This window comes from Molothrus ater, chromosome 2 (assembly GCF_012460135.2).
Source record: "Molothrus ater isolate BHLD 08-10-18 breed brown headed cowbird chromosome 2, BPBGC_Mater_1.1, whole genome shotgun sequence".
NCBI lineage: Eukaryota > Metazoa > Chordata > Aves > Passeriformes > Icteridae > Molothrus > Molothrus ater.
The window spans coordinates 38,931,320-38,955,570 of NC_050479.2; the positions used below are offsets into that span (position 1 = coordinate 38,931,320).

At 37.3% G+C, this 24,251-nt stretch overlaps 1 protein-coding gene across 1 annotated transcript in view; it reads left to right on the forward strand.

The window, feature by feature from the left end:
- The window catches only part of NALCN (sodium leak channel, non-selective), a 226,998-nt gene that overhangs the window by 47,818 nt on the left and 154,929 nt on the right, over positions 1–24,251 (forward strand). Inside the window, exon 7 of the mRNA XM_036406770.2 lies at positions 3,760–3,914. Coding sequence (XP_036262663.1) covers positions 3,760–3,914 — 155 coding nt within the window. The remainder of the gene's footprint in view (positions 1–3,759; positions 3,915–24,251) is intronic.

Here is a 24,251-nt window from a genome sequence, read left to right on the forward strand (position 1 = left end):
TTGGAATGGCTTTCTGGTGTTATCCTAGAAAATTAATAGAATACCAGAATTAAAAAAAATCCCTTTTTTTTCCCCCCATCTCTATTTTCAGCAGAGAAAGTCAGGCTAACAGAAAACAGGAAGCTAGAATCTTCCATGGTAATTTGTCTCTTAGGGTGTGAAAACCCCTCTTTGAAGAACTGATCTGATAAGGAGAAGGTGCTGAAAGAGGGATTGTTCTCACATGAGCGCATGGTGGTTGAAAGACCAGTTTTGTAACAGATGCCATGGAAAACAGGCACTGTACTCCCAAGTGATATCAATTCATGTCCTTCATGTGGCATACATATGTATGTAATCATAACATTCTTCAGACATAAAAACATGTCAGAGTAACAGTCCTATGTCTTTTGCAACAATCTTGGTATTGAAGGATGCCTATCAAGTGAAGTAGAGTCAATTATCTCCTTCCCCATCCTTGGTGTTCCTGTAGAGAACTAATTTCTCAGCTCGCCTGTTGGGTTGATGCTGCACTCCACAGACTCTGCACAGAAATATTGTGGGACTATTGGGACAAATTATTTCTTGTTCATAAATTTATCTAGGCAATTTATCCTGTTCAGCAAGACATTTAAGCACGTTGCCTAACTGGACTTTTGAGATGCTTAAAACTAGTTATGGGCTGAATCAGTATCTCAGTACTTAATTGATAATGAGTATGGTCAATGAGGAATAAAATTTAAATCATCTTATACTGAAAACATCTGGTGATATTCTAGCCACTTCTAGATATCTAATGTTCTCTAGTCCATGTGTACCAGTCTATGCTTATTTGTGTCTTGAGGCAGAACACAACTTCCCGAAGGACAGTGATCCAAAAAGGCCTGTATCTGTACAGTTACTATAAGCAGAGAACCTCCATTTTTAGCCTAAATCATACTCAGTGCACAGAGACAGCTTTTTTTTTTCCCTTCAAGAGGAGGTTAAATTAAAAAAATTATCTAAGTTTAAAGAAAGCACTTAAGTGAATGCTTTGCATTGCAGTGATTGAGAGCCAGCAATGCTTTTAATAATATTCCCTCACGCTGCTGCCCTCTTGGGATTTGAGGGATTTTCTAATGCAAGCCATAATGTGTAATTCATTGGCTACTAGTAGCTGGGGATCTGAATCTGCCTGTGCCAATGAATAATTCTAATTTCTAAAAATATATGTAAAATATTGTTTTATGTTAATCCCATATATGATAATGGCTTTTGGATAGCAGTATCATAAATCTAACATAAAACATGAAACTGGGTATGAATTAACATCTAGTTTAAAGAAATTAGGGTGAACAGATTAATTTTGAAATACTTGAATGACATGTGCTGAGCATGTTTACAAACCTGGAACAAATACACATATGCTTGTGGATCTGTCTGTCTTTTTAGTTATGCACACTGCTACATTTCAGGGTGTTCTTTAAAACCATCTGGAATTGTACATGTCTGTGTGTGCATCCATGCAGATATATATGTCTCTCTGGTATCATGAAGAAATGGCTACAGGATAGATACCACAATTATTATTTATCTGCATTTATAATTGCCTAGGGAAAAATTTTGTAGGATGTTTTGTTTTCACACTGGCAGGTTTCAAATAATGTAATGCTATTCCATGCAGTGCATAAAAGCAATAAAAAAAAACATAATTAAAGCTTCTGTTCACCCAGTTTAGTTGTCAAAATACTTCTGTGAGTTAGATTAAAGGAAAAGGACTTTCAGAAGAACAAGAAGATGCTAATTATATTAAAGGGCAGGCTGAAAAGTTTCACCTTTTCTGTGGACAAGCGAGATAATTTGAAATTTTGTATTTTAAGACACTGGTTGATGCCTCTGGATAACAGAGTGAATACAACAGCATTTTTTTCATAACTTTCAGCAATTCATTTTGGGTGTTTTATATAAATAGTTTGTGCAGTAAGCAGGAAGTCAAAATTAACCTGAATAAGAATGGAAAATGCTATTGCCTTTTTTTTCCTCAGACCAGAACTCATTGTGATTAGCTTTTTATGTCTGATTTGAAATTGCCCTAGAACTGAACCAAAAATCAGGATTTTTCATTTTCTAGGTGAGAGTACAAGCGGGGAGAAAAACAGTTGTTGCTTAGCTGTGTGCTCATTCAGCAGAGTTGGAGTCTTATTTGTACCTTTCTTCTCTTGGATTTGCCCAGCAGCCCTATAGCACAAGTAACATGAGTCCCCATTTCTGGGCTGTGTTGCTTTGCAGATCCTGGCAGGGACCTGCTCAGGGTGGAGGGGGTGGTTTCCTAAGGTTACCTCTTAACTAAATTCTGGGAAAATGGGGTGATCAGTCTGTGGCAAAGGATTGTGTATTGTGATCATTAACTAGGCACTGTAAGAGATTAGGGGGAATCAACTGCCTAAGCTTCTCCTTCCCAAAGTTTGGGAGTATTTAGATAACCCATATTTATGCATCCATGCCATAGGTATATATTTAATAGCACAGAGAGCAACAACCTTGTCCTCCTTATCCTTTTAGTTTCTGTGGCCCTTAGTGCTGGGACTACCTAAATTCCTGTTGTGCTTCAGTGTGACAATGCCTCCAGCAGCTCAACCACACCTGCTAGAGAAACTGGGAAAACAAGTAGTGCTCAGCCTCTGACTGTAGGGGGTTAGAATATAAGAAAATAAAGATAGTGTAGAAAGTAATCTTACCCCTAAGGAGTTGCAGCTGGGCCAATTATCAAATATTAAGAACAGGCCTGACTTTAACAGGACACAGCTGTAACCAATGAGAAGCAGAGTGCTATAAAAGAGTGGGTTGGGTGGTTGAGAAGGGAACTGGAGTCAGTTGGCTACTTGATGGAGAGGAAAGAGTCAGTGCTTGGAGGAGCTGCCCATGAGAAACACCAAGAAGGTATGAAACTTTTATGATAAGGAGACAACAGTATGGAACCTTGCAATAAGATGACAACATCTGACAACAGTAAAAATAGCCAACACTGTGACATTGTGTTGGGGCACTGGCCCTTGTCTCGTGATCTTTCTATTTGAAAATACGGTTGCTTATATAAATTACCTTGCCCCAGTTCAAACCAGTTCAGATTTTTTCGTCTCTTATACCAAATCATTGGACTGACCTAAAAGTAAGTCAGAGATCTGTTTCAGTCACAGCAGTGCCTAGATACTAATTGCACTAGACATGTAGTGGTTTGGCTTCTTTCCTGTGACCCTTCATCTGTGATGGGAACCTGTACTGAGCAAGTTACAAGAGGCTGAATACATACTCTAGTGATCCACAAGTGTATGTGTATGACAAGTCATCCACAAGCATCCTTCTAAGGAGTGTCAAAGCAAGCACAGGTAATGCCATTGTAAGTCAAAGTCATAGTACTGACTCTAGTTCAACACACTCTCAGGATCTGCAAAGGAGCCTGAAATACTGTCTTCAAATTGCATTAAAAAACAGTTGGGGCTGCTGAATGTTAACTCTTCTATTTCTTGGAGAGTCTCCATTTTTTTATGGAGTCTCTACACATTAGTATGAAATTTCTGCTGGTAGTATTTGTACTGTCATTACATAAGGATGAAGTTTTAGGAGTGTGTTAGCTTGCCCTTTGCAATAACTGCTTAATTAATGAAAACAGTGTATACCAAAGAACATCAGATAGTAAAAATAACAGCTGATGAACTTTTCCCTTTAGTCCTCTCACTTTCAAATATTTAGTTTTGCTATGAATTGAGTTTATGTAACAACTTAATTTTGTATTTTTCACAGAAATGTAACCTGGAATAATTTAGCTATCCCAGACACCCACTGTTCCAGAGAGCTAGAAGAAGGTTACCAATGCCCACCTGGATTTAAATGCATGGACCTTGAAGATCTGGGACTTAGCAGGCAAGAGCTGGGCTACAGTGGCTTTAATGAGATAGGTCTGTCTTACTGGTAAAATCCATTTCAGTATTCATTTAAAACTGTTTTTGAAATGAATGGAACAGATAGTTCATGTCTGTGATGAAAAGACATCAAGTGCAATCAGTATTCTACTCAGGTAGAGCACATGCCAGAAAGAGAAGTTGTGCTATTTGCTTTGCAGTTATGGTATATTTTTGCATTGCCTGGGATCCCAGGATTTAAATACCTTTAAAACATGTCTTTATAAGGAGTTAACTGTTGATTATCACCAGTATGCAAATGCAATGACTAATTTCTGGTTTTATATTTGATTCATTTTAGAGCATAAAATCCCTTCTGTTTGTCTAATTTCAGTAGTAATTCCTATAAAAAAATCAGAATTACTTTGATAATCATCTTGTTACTAAGGAGAAGATGGGACAAAAAATTATATCCTGTATCTGTGGCAATCTTAATCCGAACTGTATAAGTCAGAACATCAGCCAGAAAAATGATTGAGAGTCAGGTGGATTTTGCAATACAGGTCCAATTTGTGTTCTGTGCAAAACCCTGCAGTTACCAGGAAAATACATTCTCTGACAGCTGCAATGTGTTGTGCCATCCCCATGAGGAAATGAGTGTAGAACACAAAAGCAGGAAAGGTGGCAAGAGCATGGGCAGCTGTGGTAAGTTCCACATCCAAATGGAATATATGCAGTTACTCTGTCAAAACATTGTGGTTATTTCACATTTATTGAGCAGACAAAGGTCCAACAGAAGCCTGTAGCTGTAAATTTTCATTTCAGGACAGGTAGGAAAGTACCTTCAAATGACAGAGCATACCCACAGGGTGAGTTCTTTCTGATGCATTGCTTTGACTCTGATAAGGATTTTTTTGTGTGGGTTTTTGGTTTTTTTTTATTCTTCTGGCTTGAGCTCCAGACTGCTATCCTGGCCTCAGCTGAATTGGAAGGTAATGAAAAGGTATAGTGACTGAAATCCAAGAAGTTTTTTTGAGTATTGAAAGCCTTTGTAGCAGAAATTGCTTCAGTTGGTTCCTGAATATTCAGGTTTCTGGATATACACAATGAGCCACAGAGTTTCAAGGAAGTCTCAGAGTCCTGCTACAAGTACTCTGGGATACCAAATAATTAATGAACAAAACCTGCCATTTATGTCCTTTCTTTTCACTTGTGAGAAAGGGAGAAAAACCTGATTTCAGCCAAGCTACCTTCTGTTCCCTCTGCAAGTCAGAAGTATACCATTTGTTCCAGTACTGTTAAATAGATAACACCATAGATAGTACCAAATCTTCTATAATTTTTTTTCTTCTGTAGATCTCAAAGGGATAATCCTATCTTATCTCTCAGTCAGCCTTCAGATTTACTGTCATGCCTGGATGAACGTGGGCTGAGTTCACGCTAGAACGTAAAACCATCCACATTCAAGTTCTGTAGTTCCAGGTAGTTTGGAAGAAGAGCATGAGGTAGGGATATTGCCAGAATAATTAGGCCTCAGATTGAAATCACTCTTCTTATCTTGTTATGAAAAAAGTATTTTTTGGCATTGAAAGCTGTTGTTCCAGCTGCCCACCAGGGAAAACCAGTTGCAGTGTCTTAGAAAAGCTTCAGTGGGTAGAAGAGTTGAATGAGAGTGCTTAATAAAGGACACCAGCTTGTTTTTAATGATGGGGGCAGGTTGGCAAAGACAGGTGAAATAGTTTGTCCATGGATGCCTTCAAAACAAGCTAAAAAAACAAGGCTGAAACTCTGGTCTCCCGAGTCACAGTGTTATGCCTTATCAATATTTATTTCTGAGTATTGCATTTTAAAGGTCAGAGATTGCTAATAGACCTAGGAGACTTATACTGAAAGACTTATTGTTTTTGTCTAGAAATAGGGAACCAGGATATAACACTCCTCAGAATAGTAGCCAGAAGTTAAATTGAATATTAATTGAAGGCTGATAACTAAATTTTAAAATACTGGATAAAACACAGAAGCTTTCCTAAAAAGTGTTAAATAAGCTTCCTCAAATTAGGATTATTATGAAAAGGATTATAACCTGCAAGCTCAATATTTTATAAATATCCATTTTGTGATGCATCTTTTTGTGTGCGGGTAAGTAATTAAATAAATATTTTCTATCTAATTATACTACTTTTTTGGTACATTCATTGGTATTTCATTTGCAGATATTATGATGCAGCCTGTCCTGTTGGATCCTCAAATCTATCATTACAAAAATCACAAGAGTGTAGCAGTTTGGCAGCAACTGTATAATTAGTAACTCTTAATTTGTGGCATATAAGTACAAGCTATTTGAATTTGATAATTTCTGGTTTTTTTCTTCTCTTAAAAGGAAAAAGGATGGATTTTTACCATTTTATTACTGGGTGAAGACCAAACTGTCCTAATCAGATAAAAGTTATCAGAGTTTTTAATATTGTGACTATGCCAATTAGGTAGCTTCGTATTTGGAAAATACCTTGATTTTGGCCATGCCCTGGTCCCATTTTTATAAGTGGCTTTGACTTTAAAGGATGAAGGTTGGAGAGATGATAGTGTACGTCTTGGTACTTATTTAAATAAATAAAATATATTTATTTTCCAAGTTTTCCTTTTTTAATTTTGAGGTGTTCGAGTTACCTGTTTTATGTATGTTTCCATGCAAGTATATATGTATTGTTTAAGGAAGAACATCGTTATAGACTACTGATAGATGTGAAGTTATCTTGTCAAAATAATTTAGGCCATCTCCTTCTGATGAGAAGCAGACTTCATAGTCTTTCCAGGCAACTTATTGTGTTGCTTCATTGTATGTCCTCTTAGGAAGATTTTCATAAAGTATAACCTGGATCTTTCTTCTTTATGGAATTTAAGATCATAATTTCTCATCTTATTCACTACTGGCATGGACAAAACCTTAAAAAAAGCTTGCCTGCATCTTTCATTATACTTTTCATATGGCTGTAAATGTTTCAGTCTTTTGCTAGAAGATGTATATTTTATAGCTTGAATTCTTACTCTCCTTCTCTAGACCTTCTCTGGGTGATCCACCACCTAGCTGAAATGCAGTACTGTCAGAATACCCCAGCAGAGCCATTATTTTGTGTGGTTTTAAGCTCTGCTACAATTTCTACATATCAGTGAGATGTTTTCCTTTTTCATGTTTTTCTAATTTATTACAGCCCTTGTGTCCTACTGAAAGACCTGACATCACTGTTTCCCATCCTTTATTTGTCTTTATTTGTATTTTTTTTCAAATGTATACCCTTGCATTTGTCTCTGTTGAATAGCATACTTACTTTTGTTTTTCCAGACTATTTCTTCAGTTTGCAAGATCTTCAGGAGTTTTAATTCTCTCCTCCTAATTACTTCCGCTGCCTTTTAGTTTACTTTTATCTTTAAATTACATGAGTATAATTTATTTTCAAACAATTTGATCAAGAGTGAAAAAACAAATAGAACCAGACCAAGGTCAGACTCTGGAACTTTGTTTGATAATCTTCTTTTCTGTCAGTGTTTCATGAATAGTTGCTGGTAAGGACACCTAACAAATGGTTTTGCTCCCATCACAGAGTAGTGTCACCTAGCCATATTCCTGTGTGTTGTCATGATGAGACAATGTTAAAAGCCTTTTAAAATATGTAGTGTTTCCTTTCTGTTTACAAAACTTGCCTCTACATTGGTACAGCAATGATACAGGAAGATTTGTGTCATAGGTCCTCAAGTGCCTGCATCCTTTAATGTACATTAATAACATGAAACTTACACAAGATGCTTGTGAAGATCATTTTTTTCAACATGGGCCACATCAGCATATATCTACAGCTAATGCCTCTGTCTTTTAATGTACATATTGCTAGAATGCATGCAGAATTAAATAAACACCAATTAGTATTGCCAGTTTTGCAGTGTAATCTCTAAGACTGAGTTACTAAAATCCAGGGAAGTTCTGTCTGGCAGTACCCCTGGAAAAGTTACAAGCAAAAGTCACAGAGGTCTATCTCATAACTGTTCATGAAACTAAATTAATGAAATATGAACCAATTATCAAAGCTCTCAGTACCTCAAATTCTTTTGTTTGGGAAGTTCTGAAATGGGAGGAGTGAATAGTAAGGAAAGAGTGATACCCCTCTAGGGTGAGCTGACTTCAGCTTCATCAGGTTCCACCTGATGGGAGCCTACAGGAAGTTCCTGATTTCCAATAGTAAATTGCTCATGAACTCAGTAGAAATCCAAGTTTCCAACAGTTAGACACAGAACTTGGCTTCTTAAGTAGGTGTTGTTCTTACACAGTGTGAGCCTTAATATAAAATTGAATTCTTTATTCTTCAGGATGCCTGAAAGATTTTTGAATGCTACCTGTCAGGCTGAGTGGAAGTAAGAGAAAGTATATGAATGAAAGGCTTGGCTGACTGTGTGGATGTGGGTAGCAAAATTCCTTGCTATTGTCTCTACCTGTATGGTATTGACACGCTCTTCTCTTTCTCAGAATTCTTAGCTGGTTTTGATTTGGGCTTCTGTAGAAAGGTTGATGTTTTCTTCATCTTAGAACAGCCTTCATCCTTGTCTCCCACTTAGAGCATCAGGTACATTCACAGCTAGCCTTCTAGATGTTTCTTCTCTCTGATTTTATTCTCTTCTCTGTTTTTTCCCTAGCTATGTTTAATTGCAGAGGGTGTAGCTTGAGAGTGTGACAGTATTATGGAGTGTGTAAAAAAGTTAAGCTAAATATTGAGGAAAAATTACTTTTTTTGTGAACAGACACTACTAATTGTAAAAATTATTGGTCATATGATTGTATTTGTTTAAGTATTTGCATCTGATATACCTAAAAAGCATATATATCTTTGTTGGATTAAATGAGAGCATACAAGTCTTGGGAATTGGAGGGCTATGACAAATACTTCTACGTTACATCTCACTGTTTATCTGAGTGTGCATCTACCTTTAGTCAATATTTAGCATGGCAGCAATTGCTATCAGGGCCACACTAAGGATGCTGGCAGAGCTGTCTGTGTGGGTGCTGATGAAAAAGGTGCCTCCTGGATACAAATATGCCAGAATCCCGCCTGTGGTTGGATCCTGTACAGATTTCCTCCTTACCTGCACTTTCCACGCAGTATCTTTTGCATTCAGGTTTTTGTTACATCAGCTAGTAATCATTCCACATGCCTCACGGGTGCAATCATCTGCAATCATCTACAGATGTAGACTTGCAGCACATCAGTGATTTTACTTTTCACATAATTCTGGAGAAGGTTTTTTCATGATTTACAGTGCTACATATTGCTTCAAATTGTCTCAAAAGGAAAAGGAAGTCCTGAATAAAGATACCTAAGGTTTAAAAATATTCTACAAAGTAAGCAAGAGAACTTTTAGGCCATGAAAGATCATTCTGAAAGGAGAAGATCTAATTCTATCCTTATTATCAACCCACCTATCAATTGCTAGGGCCAGTACCCTGTTAAATGAGACTAATTACTTCTTGTACCTGCAAAGAGTGTTTGACAAAGCCTACCATATTAATGACCACTTTATATATAGGACATAAGCACACATATTCTATCACAAAGAAAACAAATTTTGATGGTAAGAGTGCTTCAAAACCCATATGTGAAGACTACATCTGTATTAACGTTACTTGCCTTACAGCAGAAGTGAATGCCGTTCATTGGCACGGTGAGCCAGCAAAATCATCTGATTTATGGCCTGTAAAACAGCAACAGAGCTTTGGGTCTCAGATATTTCCTGCTTTTATTAAAAGGGCTTCTTCTAATGTGGGACCCAGAAATTGTATATATAAGGGCCTTTTAAAAATTGATAACTATATGATAAAAGTTTATATGTCACTGTGAAAAATGTCTGCCGTGGCTAGATTAAAAGTGAACCTAATTTAATGTCTGTGAAATGAAACTTCACAGTGGGGTCAAATTTCCTCAATTCACTTATAGGTATTGTTTTAATAAAATATGCAATGATCAATAGAACCCCTTCTTATGAACGAATTAAAATTTTATCTACTGAACATGGCAGTTATTTTGGTTCTCTTACAAGTTCTCATAGGATGGGGAAAATACTTGTGCATGTGCAACCCTTTGGCATTGCAAAGGCATTGCTCTTACACCGGAAGATTGGGTGGCATTAGGTGCGTTGTTCAGAAGGAAGAAATTAAGTTAGTGTGCTGTGAATCTGGATCTGCCACAATCCATTAAGTACATTTTCATGAGAGATTTTAATGCTTCCAAGAGACTGGGAAACATCCTATCTCTTGGATTAGAATTCAGAATGGCTACAGAGTTTGAGTGGTGTGATGTCATAAGCACTTAACAAAAATCTAAAGAAGGAGGAAGGATGCTCACACCAGTCTAAAATAAAAGCTGAAAAGTGAGTCTAAATCAGATGTCAAATTAGATACTTCTAGAAACTGCAAGCATTCAGAGCTACAAGTCCATTTGTTTATGTGGACATATATATGATTAATTTGATACAAATTCTTAAAGCTAAAGTAGATGTGACCCATGTTTTTCTATAGTAGTGCAGTGGTCAAAGCAAGAGACCTCCATTCTGGAAGGATGCCCTACTAATCTCTATGCACAGGCTGAGCAGAGCATGGTTCCTTCCTTTTTTCTCTGACTCTGGGGCAGCAGGAATTCCTGCTGCAGGCACCTTAGGAAAGCAAGCAACTGGAGGCTGGTTCTAAAGGGAGTTCTATACAGACTTTCTCTTTGTCATTGTTCTGTGAAATTATTTCAAATTTTTCTCCGTGGACCACCTTATCCCAAGATGGACAAAGCCACCTTTAACACTTAGGAGGCTGAATGTTAACAAGGCATGCCAAGATGAAAGAGAACACTTGAAAATCTGACTTGACATTCCAGCTGCCACTGGATGAGAAACGTGTCCTTCACTGGTGGCAGAAGCTGACCTTTTAGTTACTCTGTCACTACCCACCCACCTGACCCAGGTGGCTTGGCTCTTGGTGGCAGGATTAGCAGCCACTTGGTCTTTCCAGGTCCCTGGCATAGGCAAGAGGGGCAGGTGGATTATGATTGATTAGTTGTCCTAAGCAACTGACTTCTTTACCAGCTCTGAGGCTTCAACCTCCATGAAAAGCAGTTAATTATGGGTTGATGAGCAGAATAAACTTTACATTAGAAGGTTATTTGCTCAATGTTGGAGATACAACAGATAGTGAAAAGGATTGCAAGAGTTTTTGTCAGACTCCCAATATGTGTCCTTTGTTCCTCCACTGCTCTTTCACACAATCATGTCTCCTGAATGAATCTGGTGTCACTTTGCACAGACATAAAGGGCCAGAAATGCAGATCAGCATCACTACTGCAGCCCAGATCCCTGGGATCTGAGTCATTTGGTATGATGATAGAAAGCAGTGAGGGGATGTCATTGTTTAGTCAGAGCCTTTATTTAATTGTACTCATTAAAGACTGAAAGGTTGAGCTCTTACAAAATAAGCATTGGTTCAATAATGATTTCATCAAAACTTTCAGTCAGACTCTTTAAATCTATGGATTATATGTATGCTTGATACATGTATTGAGTCTTCATGCTCTGTTTATTCTAGCAAGTATATCATAGTATTAAATACTTTTATAAGCAGGTCTACTTTATTCCACTAATGCAGCTCTTTGATTCAGGTACTTTCATGCACAGTGTCTAGTAAAAAGCTCTCTTCATCCATTACTTCAACCTGTGGAGTTACCATGTGGTAACATGACAAGTGATAGTGATGTTAATGTGTGAAGGTGTCAGAATGTAATTAGGGAAGCCATTCAGATTGTCTAGTAATGAAACACATATTTTCTAAATGTGAGCCAAAATGACTTAAAGCATGCCTCATTAGTCCACTGATTGAGAAACCACTAGAAATCATTACTTCAAAAATGGTGATAGATTTTTTATGTTTTTCCATTGGAATTCCTTCCTAGGCCTTGCAGACAGAGAGCAGTAGAGCCCTGACACCAGCTGAGGCACTGGTCTCCACTCTCTCTCTCCAAATTCACTGTCTCCACTCAGTGAATTTCACTTATTTCTTTTACTGCTAATTAACATACATAATTAACATAATCATTAATTCGGGTACTAAGAACTAAGGAAGGGCAACAGTTAAGAGACTTAGTGCTTTTGAGCAGAAACAAAAGTGAAGACTAGGTAAACTTACCTTACCAAAGTGTGCTTACAGGACACAAATATTCCCAGCCTTGGCAGTGTCCATGGCATGTGCCTATGTTGTATTGCATGGTAAAACAGAGTCTGGTAAACCAACGCCTTGTAGACAACAGACAGCAATATTTTTTTACCTTGACCTATCCTCACATTCTGCAAATTATGTTTTGATCCTATTTCTGCACCTTTTGGATGATAAATATTAGCAGGAACTTAAAAATTAGCTGCATAATTTTCCAAGTGGATCATCAGTTCTGCAGTTTCCACAACTGTGCTGTTGTGGGGTGGGATCGTGGTGGTCCACTGCTTCTATGGCAAGGATGTCCCACCTTATGCTTGTCCCTTGACCCCCTTAAATGAATGCTTATGGTTCATTTCTTTATGAACTTCAGCTCAGCTCCAAATAGAGGCGTCTATGTTTTATTCAGATACAGTGCTGTGAGAACATTTGTGCTGCTATATTGGCAGGGCCCAAAGACAATCATAATGGGTTGTTAATTCTGCAAAAGTTTTTCTTTATTTGGTGACAACCCTGTCCTCATTATAATATTCCGTTCCCATTTAGATTTCCATTCTCCATTTAGATTTAAGTTTATTTGAGGTTTCATAAACCTTATAATCACACTAACATGTCTTTAGGCATTTCCCAGGACAACTGGCTAGCAGCATTTTAGAAATGCTGATATCCTCAGTATGGAGGTATCTGTTGAGCAGACACCGAGGGATTGGCCCTTATTTACTGACTCCTTTGGTCATAAATATATATATATTGTTTATCTTTTGTAAATCACTTGCTCCTGTAGCCTGGCAGGACAGGGATCACAACCCTCTCTTAACTATATATGTAAGTGATTAACCTTTTAGATACTTTAAAAATGCAGTTTTTCTCACTCAATAGTTATGGAAAAGGTTTATAGAAAGCAGGCCAATGCATGTAAGTCACCGTTTCTTCCTGCTAAAGATGAGATATGGTAGTTAACAAACAATGTGGCACTGATAGAAATTTTAAGATGAGTCGCAATTAGCTCTGCTTAGCAAAAATTCTGTGGCACATGGCAAAATTATTATTGCTATAGGACTGAACAGGCCTTTCAACCCTGAATGTTCAGTGGAAAACCAGTGAGTTTAACAAATTTATATCTCAGCTGGTGAGATTGCATGTCTGAGGTCTTGGTTCTGTATACTGTGTCTGTTGCCACCTACTGTTGTGACCCTGTAGCAGTATTCCTGCTTGATTTCTGTGGGAGAAAGCACCATAATATGTGGACAAGAAGGCAGCTGCTGCCCCACTTCCCTGCAGCTGAGGCAGCATTGTCCTGCCAATTTACAGCACACACTGACTGCTTAAACTGCTTGTACCTGTGTGGGTCCACAGACATGACTGATATGTAAATATTCGCTGTTACTCATGGTCACAGTGAGCACTTTGTATTTCTGTGTTAGGGATACCTCAACCCACAGAGGATACTAAGACAATACTTCTGATTTTGGACAATGGAAGAAGTGGCCTGAATAAAAAAACAAACAAGCAAACAAACAAAACCAAACACCTGAAAAAAGCCAAAACAAACAAAGAAATCAAAACAAACAAAACCTCACACCCAAACAAATAAACAAAAAACCCCAACAAAACAACACTGAAAACCCCCTTCCTTTAGTATTTGATGTTCCTGTGGGCTTGAATTTTCTCACTTAAGCCATTTTAGTTTCCTAGTTAATTAAGACTTTTTAAGCAGTGGATTAGGAAAAAAATGAACAAATAATGTCTGTAGAGTTAGCTCTTACACTAACAATTGGTATGTGGGAAGTTGTAGAGTTTTGGATACTTAAAGGAATTTGAGCAGCCCTCCAGAATTTTTATTTATTGCTGTGTTAATCCCAAAGTAATTGAGTCTTGCATTAAACCAGGCAATCAGGTGAAACTAATGTGACTAGATTAGTATAGTTGTACTGACAGTTGCAGAAAACTTCTGAGTTTCTTTTACTGCTGCTGAGAATCTTCAGTGGAGCATTCTTTCCCCTGCCATTTTGGGGTGTTCTGTATTAGTGTTGGTTTCTAAATAGGTGAATCTATAATGGAATAAAACAACTTTCCAGAAAACTTTTCTTTTTCTTTTGTTCTCTATTTTATTTGTAATTGTGGACCTTTCCTGGTGGGCATCTTTTGCTATTTTGATGTATCACCTGTGTTGTTATGGTATGCTGCACAGAATTTAATCACCTGTCCAACGTCTGTGCTGTGCACTTCTTTCTATCACTCTTTCATTCCCATCTTCTCCTGAGAATGCAGAAAGCGTTTTTCCACTCTGAACTATTTTGTTTAGATTTCATTTTCAAAGTATTTATTTTTGAAGTTTCCTTTATAATATGCTAGCTAATAAATACTTGTGTTACAGTGATGACAAAGATGACAATGTTAAAAAAATTATAATTCATACTTGCCGATGTTAGGTAAAAGGCCCACAAACTGTCACTGATCATAAGCTGAAAAAGGTGAAAGAGCAAAATGTGGCAGAAAGGCAGACTTATTAGAAGGGTATAAGAAACTGAAAGTTGAGGCAGGTCAAATGCAAGTTTTGCATCTTGTTAGGTTTTTTTGAATTGTAAGCTATATCACCTCAGATGAATTGATGCCTTATTGACATAAAACTTTTGTGTACTGTTTCTTAATTTATCTAAAGTAGCATAGTCTTAAATTCTATAAAAGTAAGTTTTCTCCTGAGATTGGTAGAAGATCAAAGTGTAATTAAAAAAAAAACAACCAAAAAAAAAATCAAAAAAAAAACCAAAAAAAAACCCAAAAAAACAACCTCAATGCAGTAGAGCCTTGGAGAGCTCACTGGCACCACAGCTGTTGGGTACTTAGTGAACCACTTAAGTATCCCCACCTCTTGCTCCTGTGCTGCATCTCAAGAGGACAGACATATGTGCCACAGCATAAGGGTTTGAGGAGGCCTGGATAAGAGCTTGCTGGGAAATATGGTGCTGGAGACATTGCAGCTGGTTCTGCAGGATACAAGCTCCCAGAGGGCACCCCTAGCTGGGGACAACCTTTGCACTGCATCCCCTGGAAACCCTTCAGCCTGCCAGTGCCCACTGCTGTGTGTGAGTTACAGGCAGTGTAAATGTTATTTCCACAGCAACTTTCTCATGGTTACTTTCTACTGCGCCTTTTCTAGCACAGCAAGGCCTCCCAGCATGATTTTATGCTACACATTCTGTGAAGGCAGAGGAGGAAATTTGCTTTGGAACTACTGCTACAGTTTATTTATAATTCCAATGGAAAGTGTGAGATAAACCACTCAAGTCTATTCTCTTCAGTGACATTTCTTTTTCCCCAGTGCAGAATGCCAACCAAAGGGTCAGATCATTTGAGAGGCTAAGTAAAGCATCCAAGGGACACGCGTGTGCTAGGAATACCATGGTCAAAGAGAAATAAATGCACACTAAGATAATTTTCTTAACGGGGATTTAGTAAGGAAACAAACAGAAAGAGCTGCTTCAAGCAAAACCAACCTCCCAGCCCACCAGTTTTCACTCTTCATGAGAGTTGAAGAAAGGCTTATGTCAAAGACAATAACTGTTTGTGTGGATATCTACTCCACAACTCACAATCTGACAAGGAATGAAGAACAATGTGAAAAAATAGAAAGAGCAGTTAAATGTGTGACAAGTATGAGAACAGCCTAGAAACACAAGGTGTGACTAATTTCAGCCATGATAAGGAGCAGAAAACTCTTAGCCAACAGACAGAGAATGAAGTCAAGCAATTAGAAACCTGTCATTCCATACCAAGAAAATTAGATCCTATTGGTTTAATTATCAGTCAGTGCCATTAAGACAATGTAGTGCTGCATAATGAAAGCTGCAGTTACTGGGAATAGAGGTAATTGTTTTCACAGTGGAAGATTTTCACTTTCAGACAAGAGTTGTAGGATGTGACCGGTTTACAGGCTTTGACCTTCAACACTTGTGTAATGCATGGGACACGTGGTTTTTTACCTTGTCTCGTGAGATTTCATTATTAGACATCATTTTCATAAAGTTGGTGAAAATGAGCAAAACCACCGACTAAAAATACAAAGTGCAATACTCATGCAACATAACCTCTGTTACTGTAATTAGAGCAGTTTACCAAATAATTTTTGATTTAAGATCTTTGATTTGGTAACACAGGGCCAGCTTCCAGCTTAACTTTCCCCTTTCTGCTGGGGAATAAGGGGAAATAATGCTATTCCAGAAAATCAAATTCAGAGATGGCTTCTCTAGTTGGGAGAGCACACACAGAGCAGCAGCTTAGGTGTGACTCTCCAGCACATCAGCTTGTGTGTGGTAACTGGCTTCATACAAGCTGCTACCGTGTGGCAAATATGTAATGCCATGCTCCTTTTTCATCAAATTGTGCCCAGTCTCACTTTATTACTCTGTTACTAAAATATTTAAATACTGAATGTTTGTTTTCCCATGTGTCTTTTCTCTATTGTTCTTAGAGGCTTTCAGTAGCTACTGTATTCTACGCCATTGTCAATGTCATGGCATTGCCCTGTGAAGAAATTCTTACACAATATCTAGTATGCATTGAGTGGTATTGGAAAAGATCTAGGGTACAAGCTAAAAGAATAGTATAATATTTTGGATCTGCTGTGAAATATTGGAATACTTCTTTAAGACTTGCTAGACCATTTACTTACAGTTACTGCCTTTCTCATAGCAACTGGGAAAGAACAGGAATGACTTGAAAGACCAAAATCTTCTCTAAGAACATTAAATACCTTGTGTATTCCTTACTCTGATCATAAGTTTTGGTTGTAAACAAACTGAGAGCTAGATCTTGCAGTATCTAGCAAGGTGATCTGACTAAATTTTTTTAATATATTTTAAACGCATCTTACAAATAGTTACCACTTCTCTCTTACTCTATACTTAGGGCACTGTATTGGGAAATACATCTTGATCTCTTTGCCATAGGGATATTTTTGTTCCATGAATTGTTTCAATATGCAAATAATTGCTATTTTTCCTAAAATATCTACAGATATTTTCAGTCAACAGACTGCTTAATTGTTCTAGCTGCTTTGGAGGTATTCCTAAATATGGAGCAGATTTTAAGACTTTTTGAAGATAGGCAATTCTGTCTCCAGAGAAGGACTGACTGGCCATCTCGGGAAATGTCAACATACATCTCCCATACTACCATCAGCCTTCTCCACTCTCATCCAAAAAGTCTTTTAGAGGACTTTTTTTCTCTTTCCTCTTTTATCCTCTGCTTTTCCAACAAATCTATGCTATTGCCACCTTGCTGTGGAGAGTACCATAATGATCATTACTTTGTCTCACTTCATTGCTGTATCAACCCTCAAGTTAAGCATCACAGTTCACATCCAAAAATGAGTTAGCCATACAACAGTATGACCTTTTTCTTTCCAATATGAAGAATATTGCAATAACTAAGCTCCAAATTTTGGCACTTAATTTACACAGCTACAGTGAACTTGGATGACTTTGAGCTCAATTCCAGCTAAGCTGCACACATTTTAAATTAATGATACTGAAAGAATTTAAATTATTTCTTGCATAAAATCCAAAAAAGTGAAAACAGTTCGAAAATCTACTGTGAAAAGACTTTTGTCAGTCATCATTGAGACAGGGGCATCTAACTGTTAGTGGAGCACAGATGCTCCATGGTAATGTGTACAAGATAAAAACTTCAGAAATCTGTTCTATATCTTGAGGAGCTGACTCTACACATAGCTGATTCATCTTGAAAGAAGTTACCCTGGGGCTGACAAATTCAAATAAGATATATTAGTCACAGCAGGACTTCTGAATGTCTCTTCTGATGAACTGTGGCATTAGTTTCTTCTAATTACCTGCCAGTGGCAGGTTTTGCATGGTTTTTTATACTGGTATGTGTACTACTTACAAATCCTTCTGCATTAGCCATTGCTATATTGTACATGTTAATATTTTTCTTACATTTGTTTTACATCTGATGTTTTAGGCATTTTAAATATAATTCTGAGGTTAAGTGACAATTAATTAAATGTCTACCTGCCTCTCTCTTTGAGGCAAAATGCTTTAGTTGAATTACTGTTTAATCTAGAGCAAAGGCCATATGCATTTTCTTTCTCCTATTTTCTTTTTTTGTTCAGGTAGAATCATAATTCTGTCATTACCTGGATATTTTATTTTTGTCCTTATTAGCAAATACAAAACTATGTAGCAATAATGAGGATTCATGGAAGGGTAGTAGTGATGAATGGAAATTGCATCCTTTGAAAAGCATTTAAAAGTTCAGCACTCTACCATTATTATACCATAGCCATGAATATGTATTTTACTGGCATTCACAAAGCAAGATGGTAAATGCTCTGGAAATAGCTGAGGATATTGACTGCAGTCATTTGAGCATTAAGAGAAATTCTGAAGAGATTTTGGAGTGTCACAGGAGAATATTAGTTTTGAATAGTTGATCTGGGAAGGTTATAGGATTAATTTAATAGATGTCTACATGGTTATTTCAAAATCAGATTAGTCTTTGAAGGCTTTTACCTGGTCGTTTTATCCACTGAAGAATGCTTCTTCTATTGTGCCCTTATTCAAACTGTAGTTAACCTGTTTTCTACAGCAGTTTCACAGGTGTCTTAAACCTAAGTGAAATAAACTCTTTTAGTTACTTCACCTGTCTGTTTCTATTCTCTGCTCAAATACTTTACCAAATTGTTCCTATATTATGCTTTATGTTATACCAGACAAACAAGTCTCTATTGGGATGTCTAGTTCCAGATGTTTTCTGATTTCATTCATTCCTTAGAAATGCTATGAAATCCATAACACAGATGCTTTCATAGACCTGTGGACTCTTAAGATCTCCAAGAGCTGTGACCCCTTTTTCTTTTTCTTTTTCTTTTTCTTTTTCTTTTTCTTTTTCTTTTTCTTTTTCTTTTTCTTTTTCTTTTTCTTTTTCTTTTTCTTTTTCTTTTTCTTTTTCTTTTTCTTTTTCTTTTTCTTTTTCTTTTCTTTTTCTTTTTTTCTTTTTTTTCCTTCCTTTCTAAACATGTTTGGTTCCTTCAGTCTTTAAGTAGTCTTTCATTTCAGTTAAATATTAGAATTATAAGTAGATTTGACCTGCTATGCTGACAGCAGCTTCTAGAGTGTTCAAATTGTTAGAGATTCTGCAGTGAACATTTTTGACCAAAGTATAGAGATATTGTTAGTTTTATATGCAATTCATTTTCCACAGACAGATGCACAACTGCACCTGTGTCCACAATGTCCTCAGGCACAAGGGGGAAGGTGCAACTCAGGAACTCAGTTTTCACTAGAGAATTTCAGTGCAATTCAGAGTGAACACATGCTTTGTAACAAAACCAGACACTGTACTAAAGAATTACTTTCCCCAGCTGTTGTGCAGTACTTTATTTAATCAGCCACATTGCTGAGTTCTTCCTGCCCAGACCACAGTGTTAATCTTTCCTGCATAACTTCATTAGAAGAATTCTTAGAAATCTTCTCTGTCAGGAAGCCAATGAAAATGAAAATTTATTTTTGTACTATTTTCTACTTGAGGATTCAGACTGTGTTATTTAAAACAACTGGGGTCTATTGAAATTAGGGTTTGGTTTGGCCTTGTTTTTCATATGGTAAGAACCTGGTAAGAACTGGTGATGCTTTTGTCTACTCCTTCTTGTGACCATAGGAACTCTGTCACATCCATTCTTCTTGAAACTGTGAAGTCCTGACTTAGAAAAAGAGGCAAAACGGGATTAAAAACTCTTTCAGGACTTAATTTCTCTGATTGGAAAATACCTGAATTCAGCCTACCTCAATTTCATGTCTACTTGTTTCAATGCCAGTATTATCCTTTGCCTTTCTTTATGGCCAGAGACAAGTACTTAGTGTTATTTTGCCCTCTGTGTGTTCTATTTCTTGGGAGGCTGAACTTGGGAACTTCATACTGCCCTTGGTTGTATTCACACTTGGATATTTGGCCATGTATCTTTCAGATGCATAGTGCTGCTGAGCCATATACTGTGGAAACCTGAACTGTGGAACTGTTTCAGGGGCAGGATTTCCGTTAATAAAATCCTGTACTTGGCATTGATCTTTGGTCTGCAAACAGTATGATGTGGATTGACAGGTCCACCAGCTCAAGCCTGGTCCATTCTAGAGCTGAATGGTTGATATCCATATGTACAGAAGTTGATTCTGATCTCCACTAACCCCATAAGTCACCCTTGTGACCCTAAAACATAAATCAAAAACATGAGACCTTTCAGTCCAAAATTTCCATGAGCATTGTGTCACATCGCACTGTTGCAGCCTGCCAGGGATGTGATTTCATAACCCAATACAGAAGGAATGTATGGCAGGTGGGAATGTCAGCCAGTGGAAGATGCTGAGGATGTGAGCCTATTTGGAATAGTGCTGAAGGTGTGTGCTGAGGCTGGAGGGAGCCAGACGTGGTGCAGGCACATCCATCCAAAGATCAGGTCGGGGAGCTGGAGCTACAGTGTTTCACTCCCTGAGTGCCCACAGGAAAGCTACTTTGCAGTAGCCTCAGGCTGTGGTTTGGCATGTGATTGCTTAGGATGAGGCAGGGCACATGAATGAGTTATTGTCAGTGTCACTGAGGGTGGCACAGAATGCTGAAATTATACCAACTTAATGCCTTTAGGACAGCTTTATGCTGGAAATAGAAGAGCAGACCTGCTCTGGAGGAAGTCGGGGTGCAGACAAACAATGCCAGTTCAACCTTTCATTACAAAATGAAGCCCTCAAAAAAAAAAGGGTGATTTTAAGGGGCAGACTCAGCTTATAGCAAATCACTACTTCGTGTCATATGGCTGTAGTGCTTTTAGCACAGTAGTCAGAACCTTACAGAGTAAATTTATCATTAAATCATGTCCTGCATGGCATTTTATTTATTCCCAGTGTTTTTTACATCTCTTACTTTACAGAAGTTAGAACCACAACCTATGACTCATGAATGCTTCCTTTATGGAAGAAAAATAAAAATGTTTTATTTGCTGAAAAATATGATTTAACCAGTTCAGAAGCAATGGAACTTCAGTCGGCACCACCACTCCTACAACACTTTCCAGGCAAAACCCTAATGCAAGGTGATTTTTGAACTTTGATCTTAATTTCTTTGTAGTGTCTATGTGCAGCTTAAACAAATACAGATTATTTTACCCATGGTAATATATTTTTTTGTTTTAATAACTAGTAAAGATAAGATGCTGCACTGGCTTTAGAGAATTCTTTATTGCTTTCTCCAATTCTCTAATTGGAGAAAATTAGTATGAACCTAAAAAAGATATCTATTTGAAGGTCAAGCTCATTGCCAGGCCACTCTGGGACTGAGTCACCTGTTCCTATCTTATTTCTTAGAGATGCCTAGCTGATGTGTTCTTAAAAAGCTCCAAGGAGACAAACTCTCAGTTATTCCAGTGCTTTCTATTGTCTGTTAGCAGTTGTTTCTTATCAATTACAATTATCTCTGATTCGAGCATGTGAATCCTAACTAACAGCATTTAGTTGGTACTTTTACAATCTTCTTAGGAAAGTTAACTAGAAAGGGTTTTAGTGCCAGGGTACCAGAGATCTGCCTGATGGTCAGTTTTGGAAGCAGATATTTCTTTGAGGTTCTCCTGTTGCATTTCTCTTCATTTAGGAAGCCCATTTCTGAGAGATTGTAGAATTAATGGGTCTGGAAACAGTTGTGCTTTTTTCTCATGACTGCATCTTATAGTATTAATCTCTGGGTTTTTTTTTAATGTGGCAGGTAATTTAATAAGTGTTTTGTAAACACCATGTTGATAAAATATACCTTTTTCCCAGCACCTTTTATGTTTTGTGGGGACTTAAATGAACTATAAATTTAACTCTGTTTCTACCAAAGGATTGATAGATTCTTCTTTTGCTTCAAGTACTAGCATTTAGGCCAGGGTTGAAAATTTTTAATTTGTGACCTTCCATGTCTCAAAGAATCTGACTATATCCAGCTATCTGAACATCAGCTCACATGCCTGACTTTGGGCAGTGTGATTTAAAAGTTGGGAACATAATTTTCTTCTTCAAAATGTTACAGAAATATACTGGCAGAACTTAACAAACAAGGATAGGGATTTGTTACTCATAAGGAAAAATATGGGACCATAATGTAACAACACAAAATTTCTACCCAAGCCAGGGTAGGATTTGCAGACACATTGCTGAGGATAACATGTTTATAACATGCAGCAGTAAATATCTTTATGTGTGTTTTTAGAGGTGCCTTTTACTTCAGTGAAGGGAGTGGATAGACTTCCAAGGTTTTCTTTTTTTAATTGAAGAGTAGACAAAGAGGTAGTCCCTGTGAAGTAAATGGCATGCAAAAAATCAACCTTGAATTTATGCATAGCACTTGTTTGCACCTTCAGATCTAAAAGCTCTGATTTTATTTCACCCACTGAAAATAATTTTCATATGGAAAATGAGATCTCTTTAGCTCATCCTTTGATAAAAGATTGCTCAGAGTAGGTCTGATGTGTATTTCTTGAGAAACTGCTTCAATGAGCAATGCCAAAACTTATTTTTTCATACACAGCCCTTTTTTTCAAACCATGTGTTGTTCATGTGTCTCAGTACAAAATGCCACATTTTCCACTTTAGCAAAAAGCTTTGAAGAAAAAATACGTTAAATATCATTGGTCTGTAGAAAATTAATGCAGCTTTGAGTCAAAGCACAGAGCTGACACACACCTACTCAAAGAATAAACATCTTTGCAGGTAAACTTGATGCTGAGAAAAAAAGAAAAAGGCCTATCTGAGAAAAAAAAACCCCACACTGATTTGACAGTGAGAAATCCCAGAAATTTCTGTTATGGGTGTGTGGGATTATTTTCAGCAGCGCATAAAGATCAGAAAGAAGTTCTGCAGAAGCAGATAATACTGAAAACAAGGTTTAAACAGAGTGTATTAAAACTTTGGAAATTCTCTCTCCTAAGAAATACCTGGCAGTTTATACAACTTTTCTTGCCAAAGTTTTGATTTTCATCTCCTATTAAATCTGCCAGCTGCTTTAGTCCATTAGTGCTAGTCTTCCAAGAATTCTTTTGATATTCAGTAGATCTCTGGTCATGCAAATACTTTCTTTAAGACAGTCCAGAATAAAAGAAGTCAGATGTTACAAGAATTGGTTTTCTTTCCAATTTAGTATTTTGTTTTCTGAAGGAAAGGAAAAAAAGTTGATGGCTTTTTGCTGACATCCATGTATGGTTTTGGTTTTTTTACTAAAAAAAAAAAAACAAGCAAAGCAGTTTTTTTCTCTTTTGACACCCAGCGCTTGTAAAATCAGAAATCTTTGTTTCATCTTAGACATTGATTGTGTCACTGCTTGAGGAGAGTCTCAGAGTCCCTAACTTAATTCAGCCATCTCTGAACCAGGATAATATGCTTATCTCATAAAGGTGCTATGGGATTCAGTGTGCTATTGGCTCACTAAACCACTTGTCTGTATCTCCACACTATTTCTAACTCCATGTATTAGGATAGTGGGCAAACCAGTCCCTCACCTCAACAAAGTAGATGAATTATTTTCCTTTTAGTGGCATGTAAAGGCACCAGGGAGTAGTTAGTAATAGATAAACAAGTCATTGAATGAGTTTCATTTGGGTTTTCTTGAAACAGTCAATCATAGAGCTCCTTCCTTCCATTTAGGAGGGGAAATTATTGTCTCTTCAGTTGGATTAGTCTGTTAGGATGCATTTGACACTGTATATTTGCTGCTGTTATTCAGATGTGTGGAGGCTAATGAGATTTCTAACATGTATCGGTTTTCATAATGTCTACTTAACCAGCTTTACTGTCTGTTATTTTTTCTTAGAGAAATGCATTGATCTAAGTGCTCTTACTGTCTTATGTTCATTGAATGCTCAGCAGATCTTGTTAGTTGGGATTTTCCACTGCTGCCCTTTGGTGAAACTTTTATACAAGAATAAAATCTTGTTCAGATGTGCACTATAACTGAAGCAAATCAGATTGGGATTCTTTGGGGCAGATTTTTAAAAGCATCTTATTTAAGATGACAGCAGTTTTACCACTGATTGTGGTAAAATCTCATGCACCTGCTTTTGAAAATGTTATCCATTCAAGAGAAAGGCGCTGACCTCTTCATTTTAAGAGAGCAAGTACATCCTC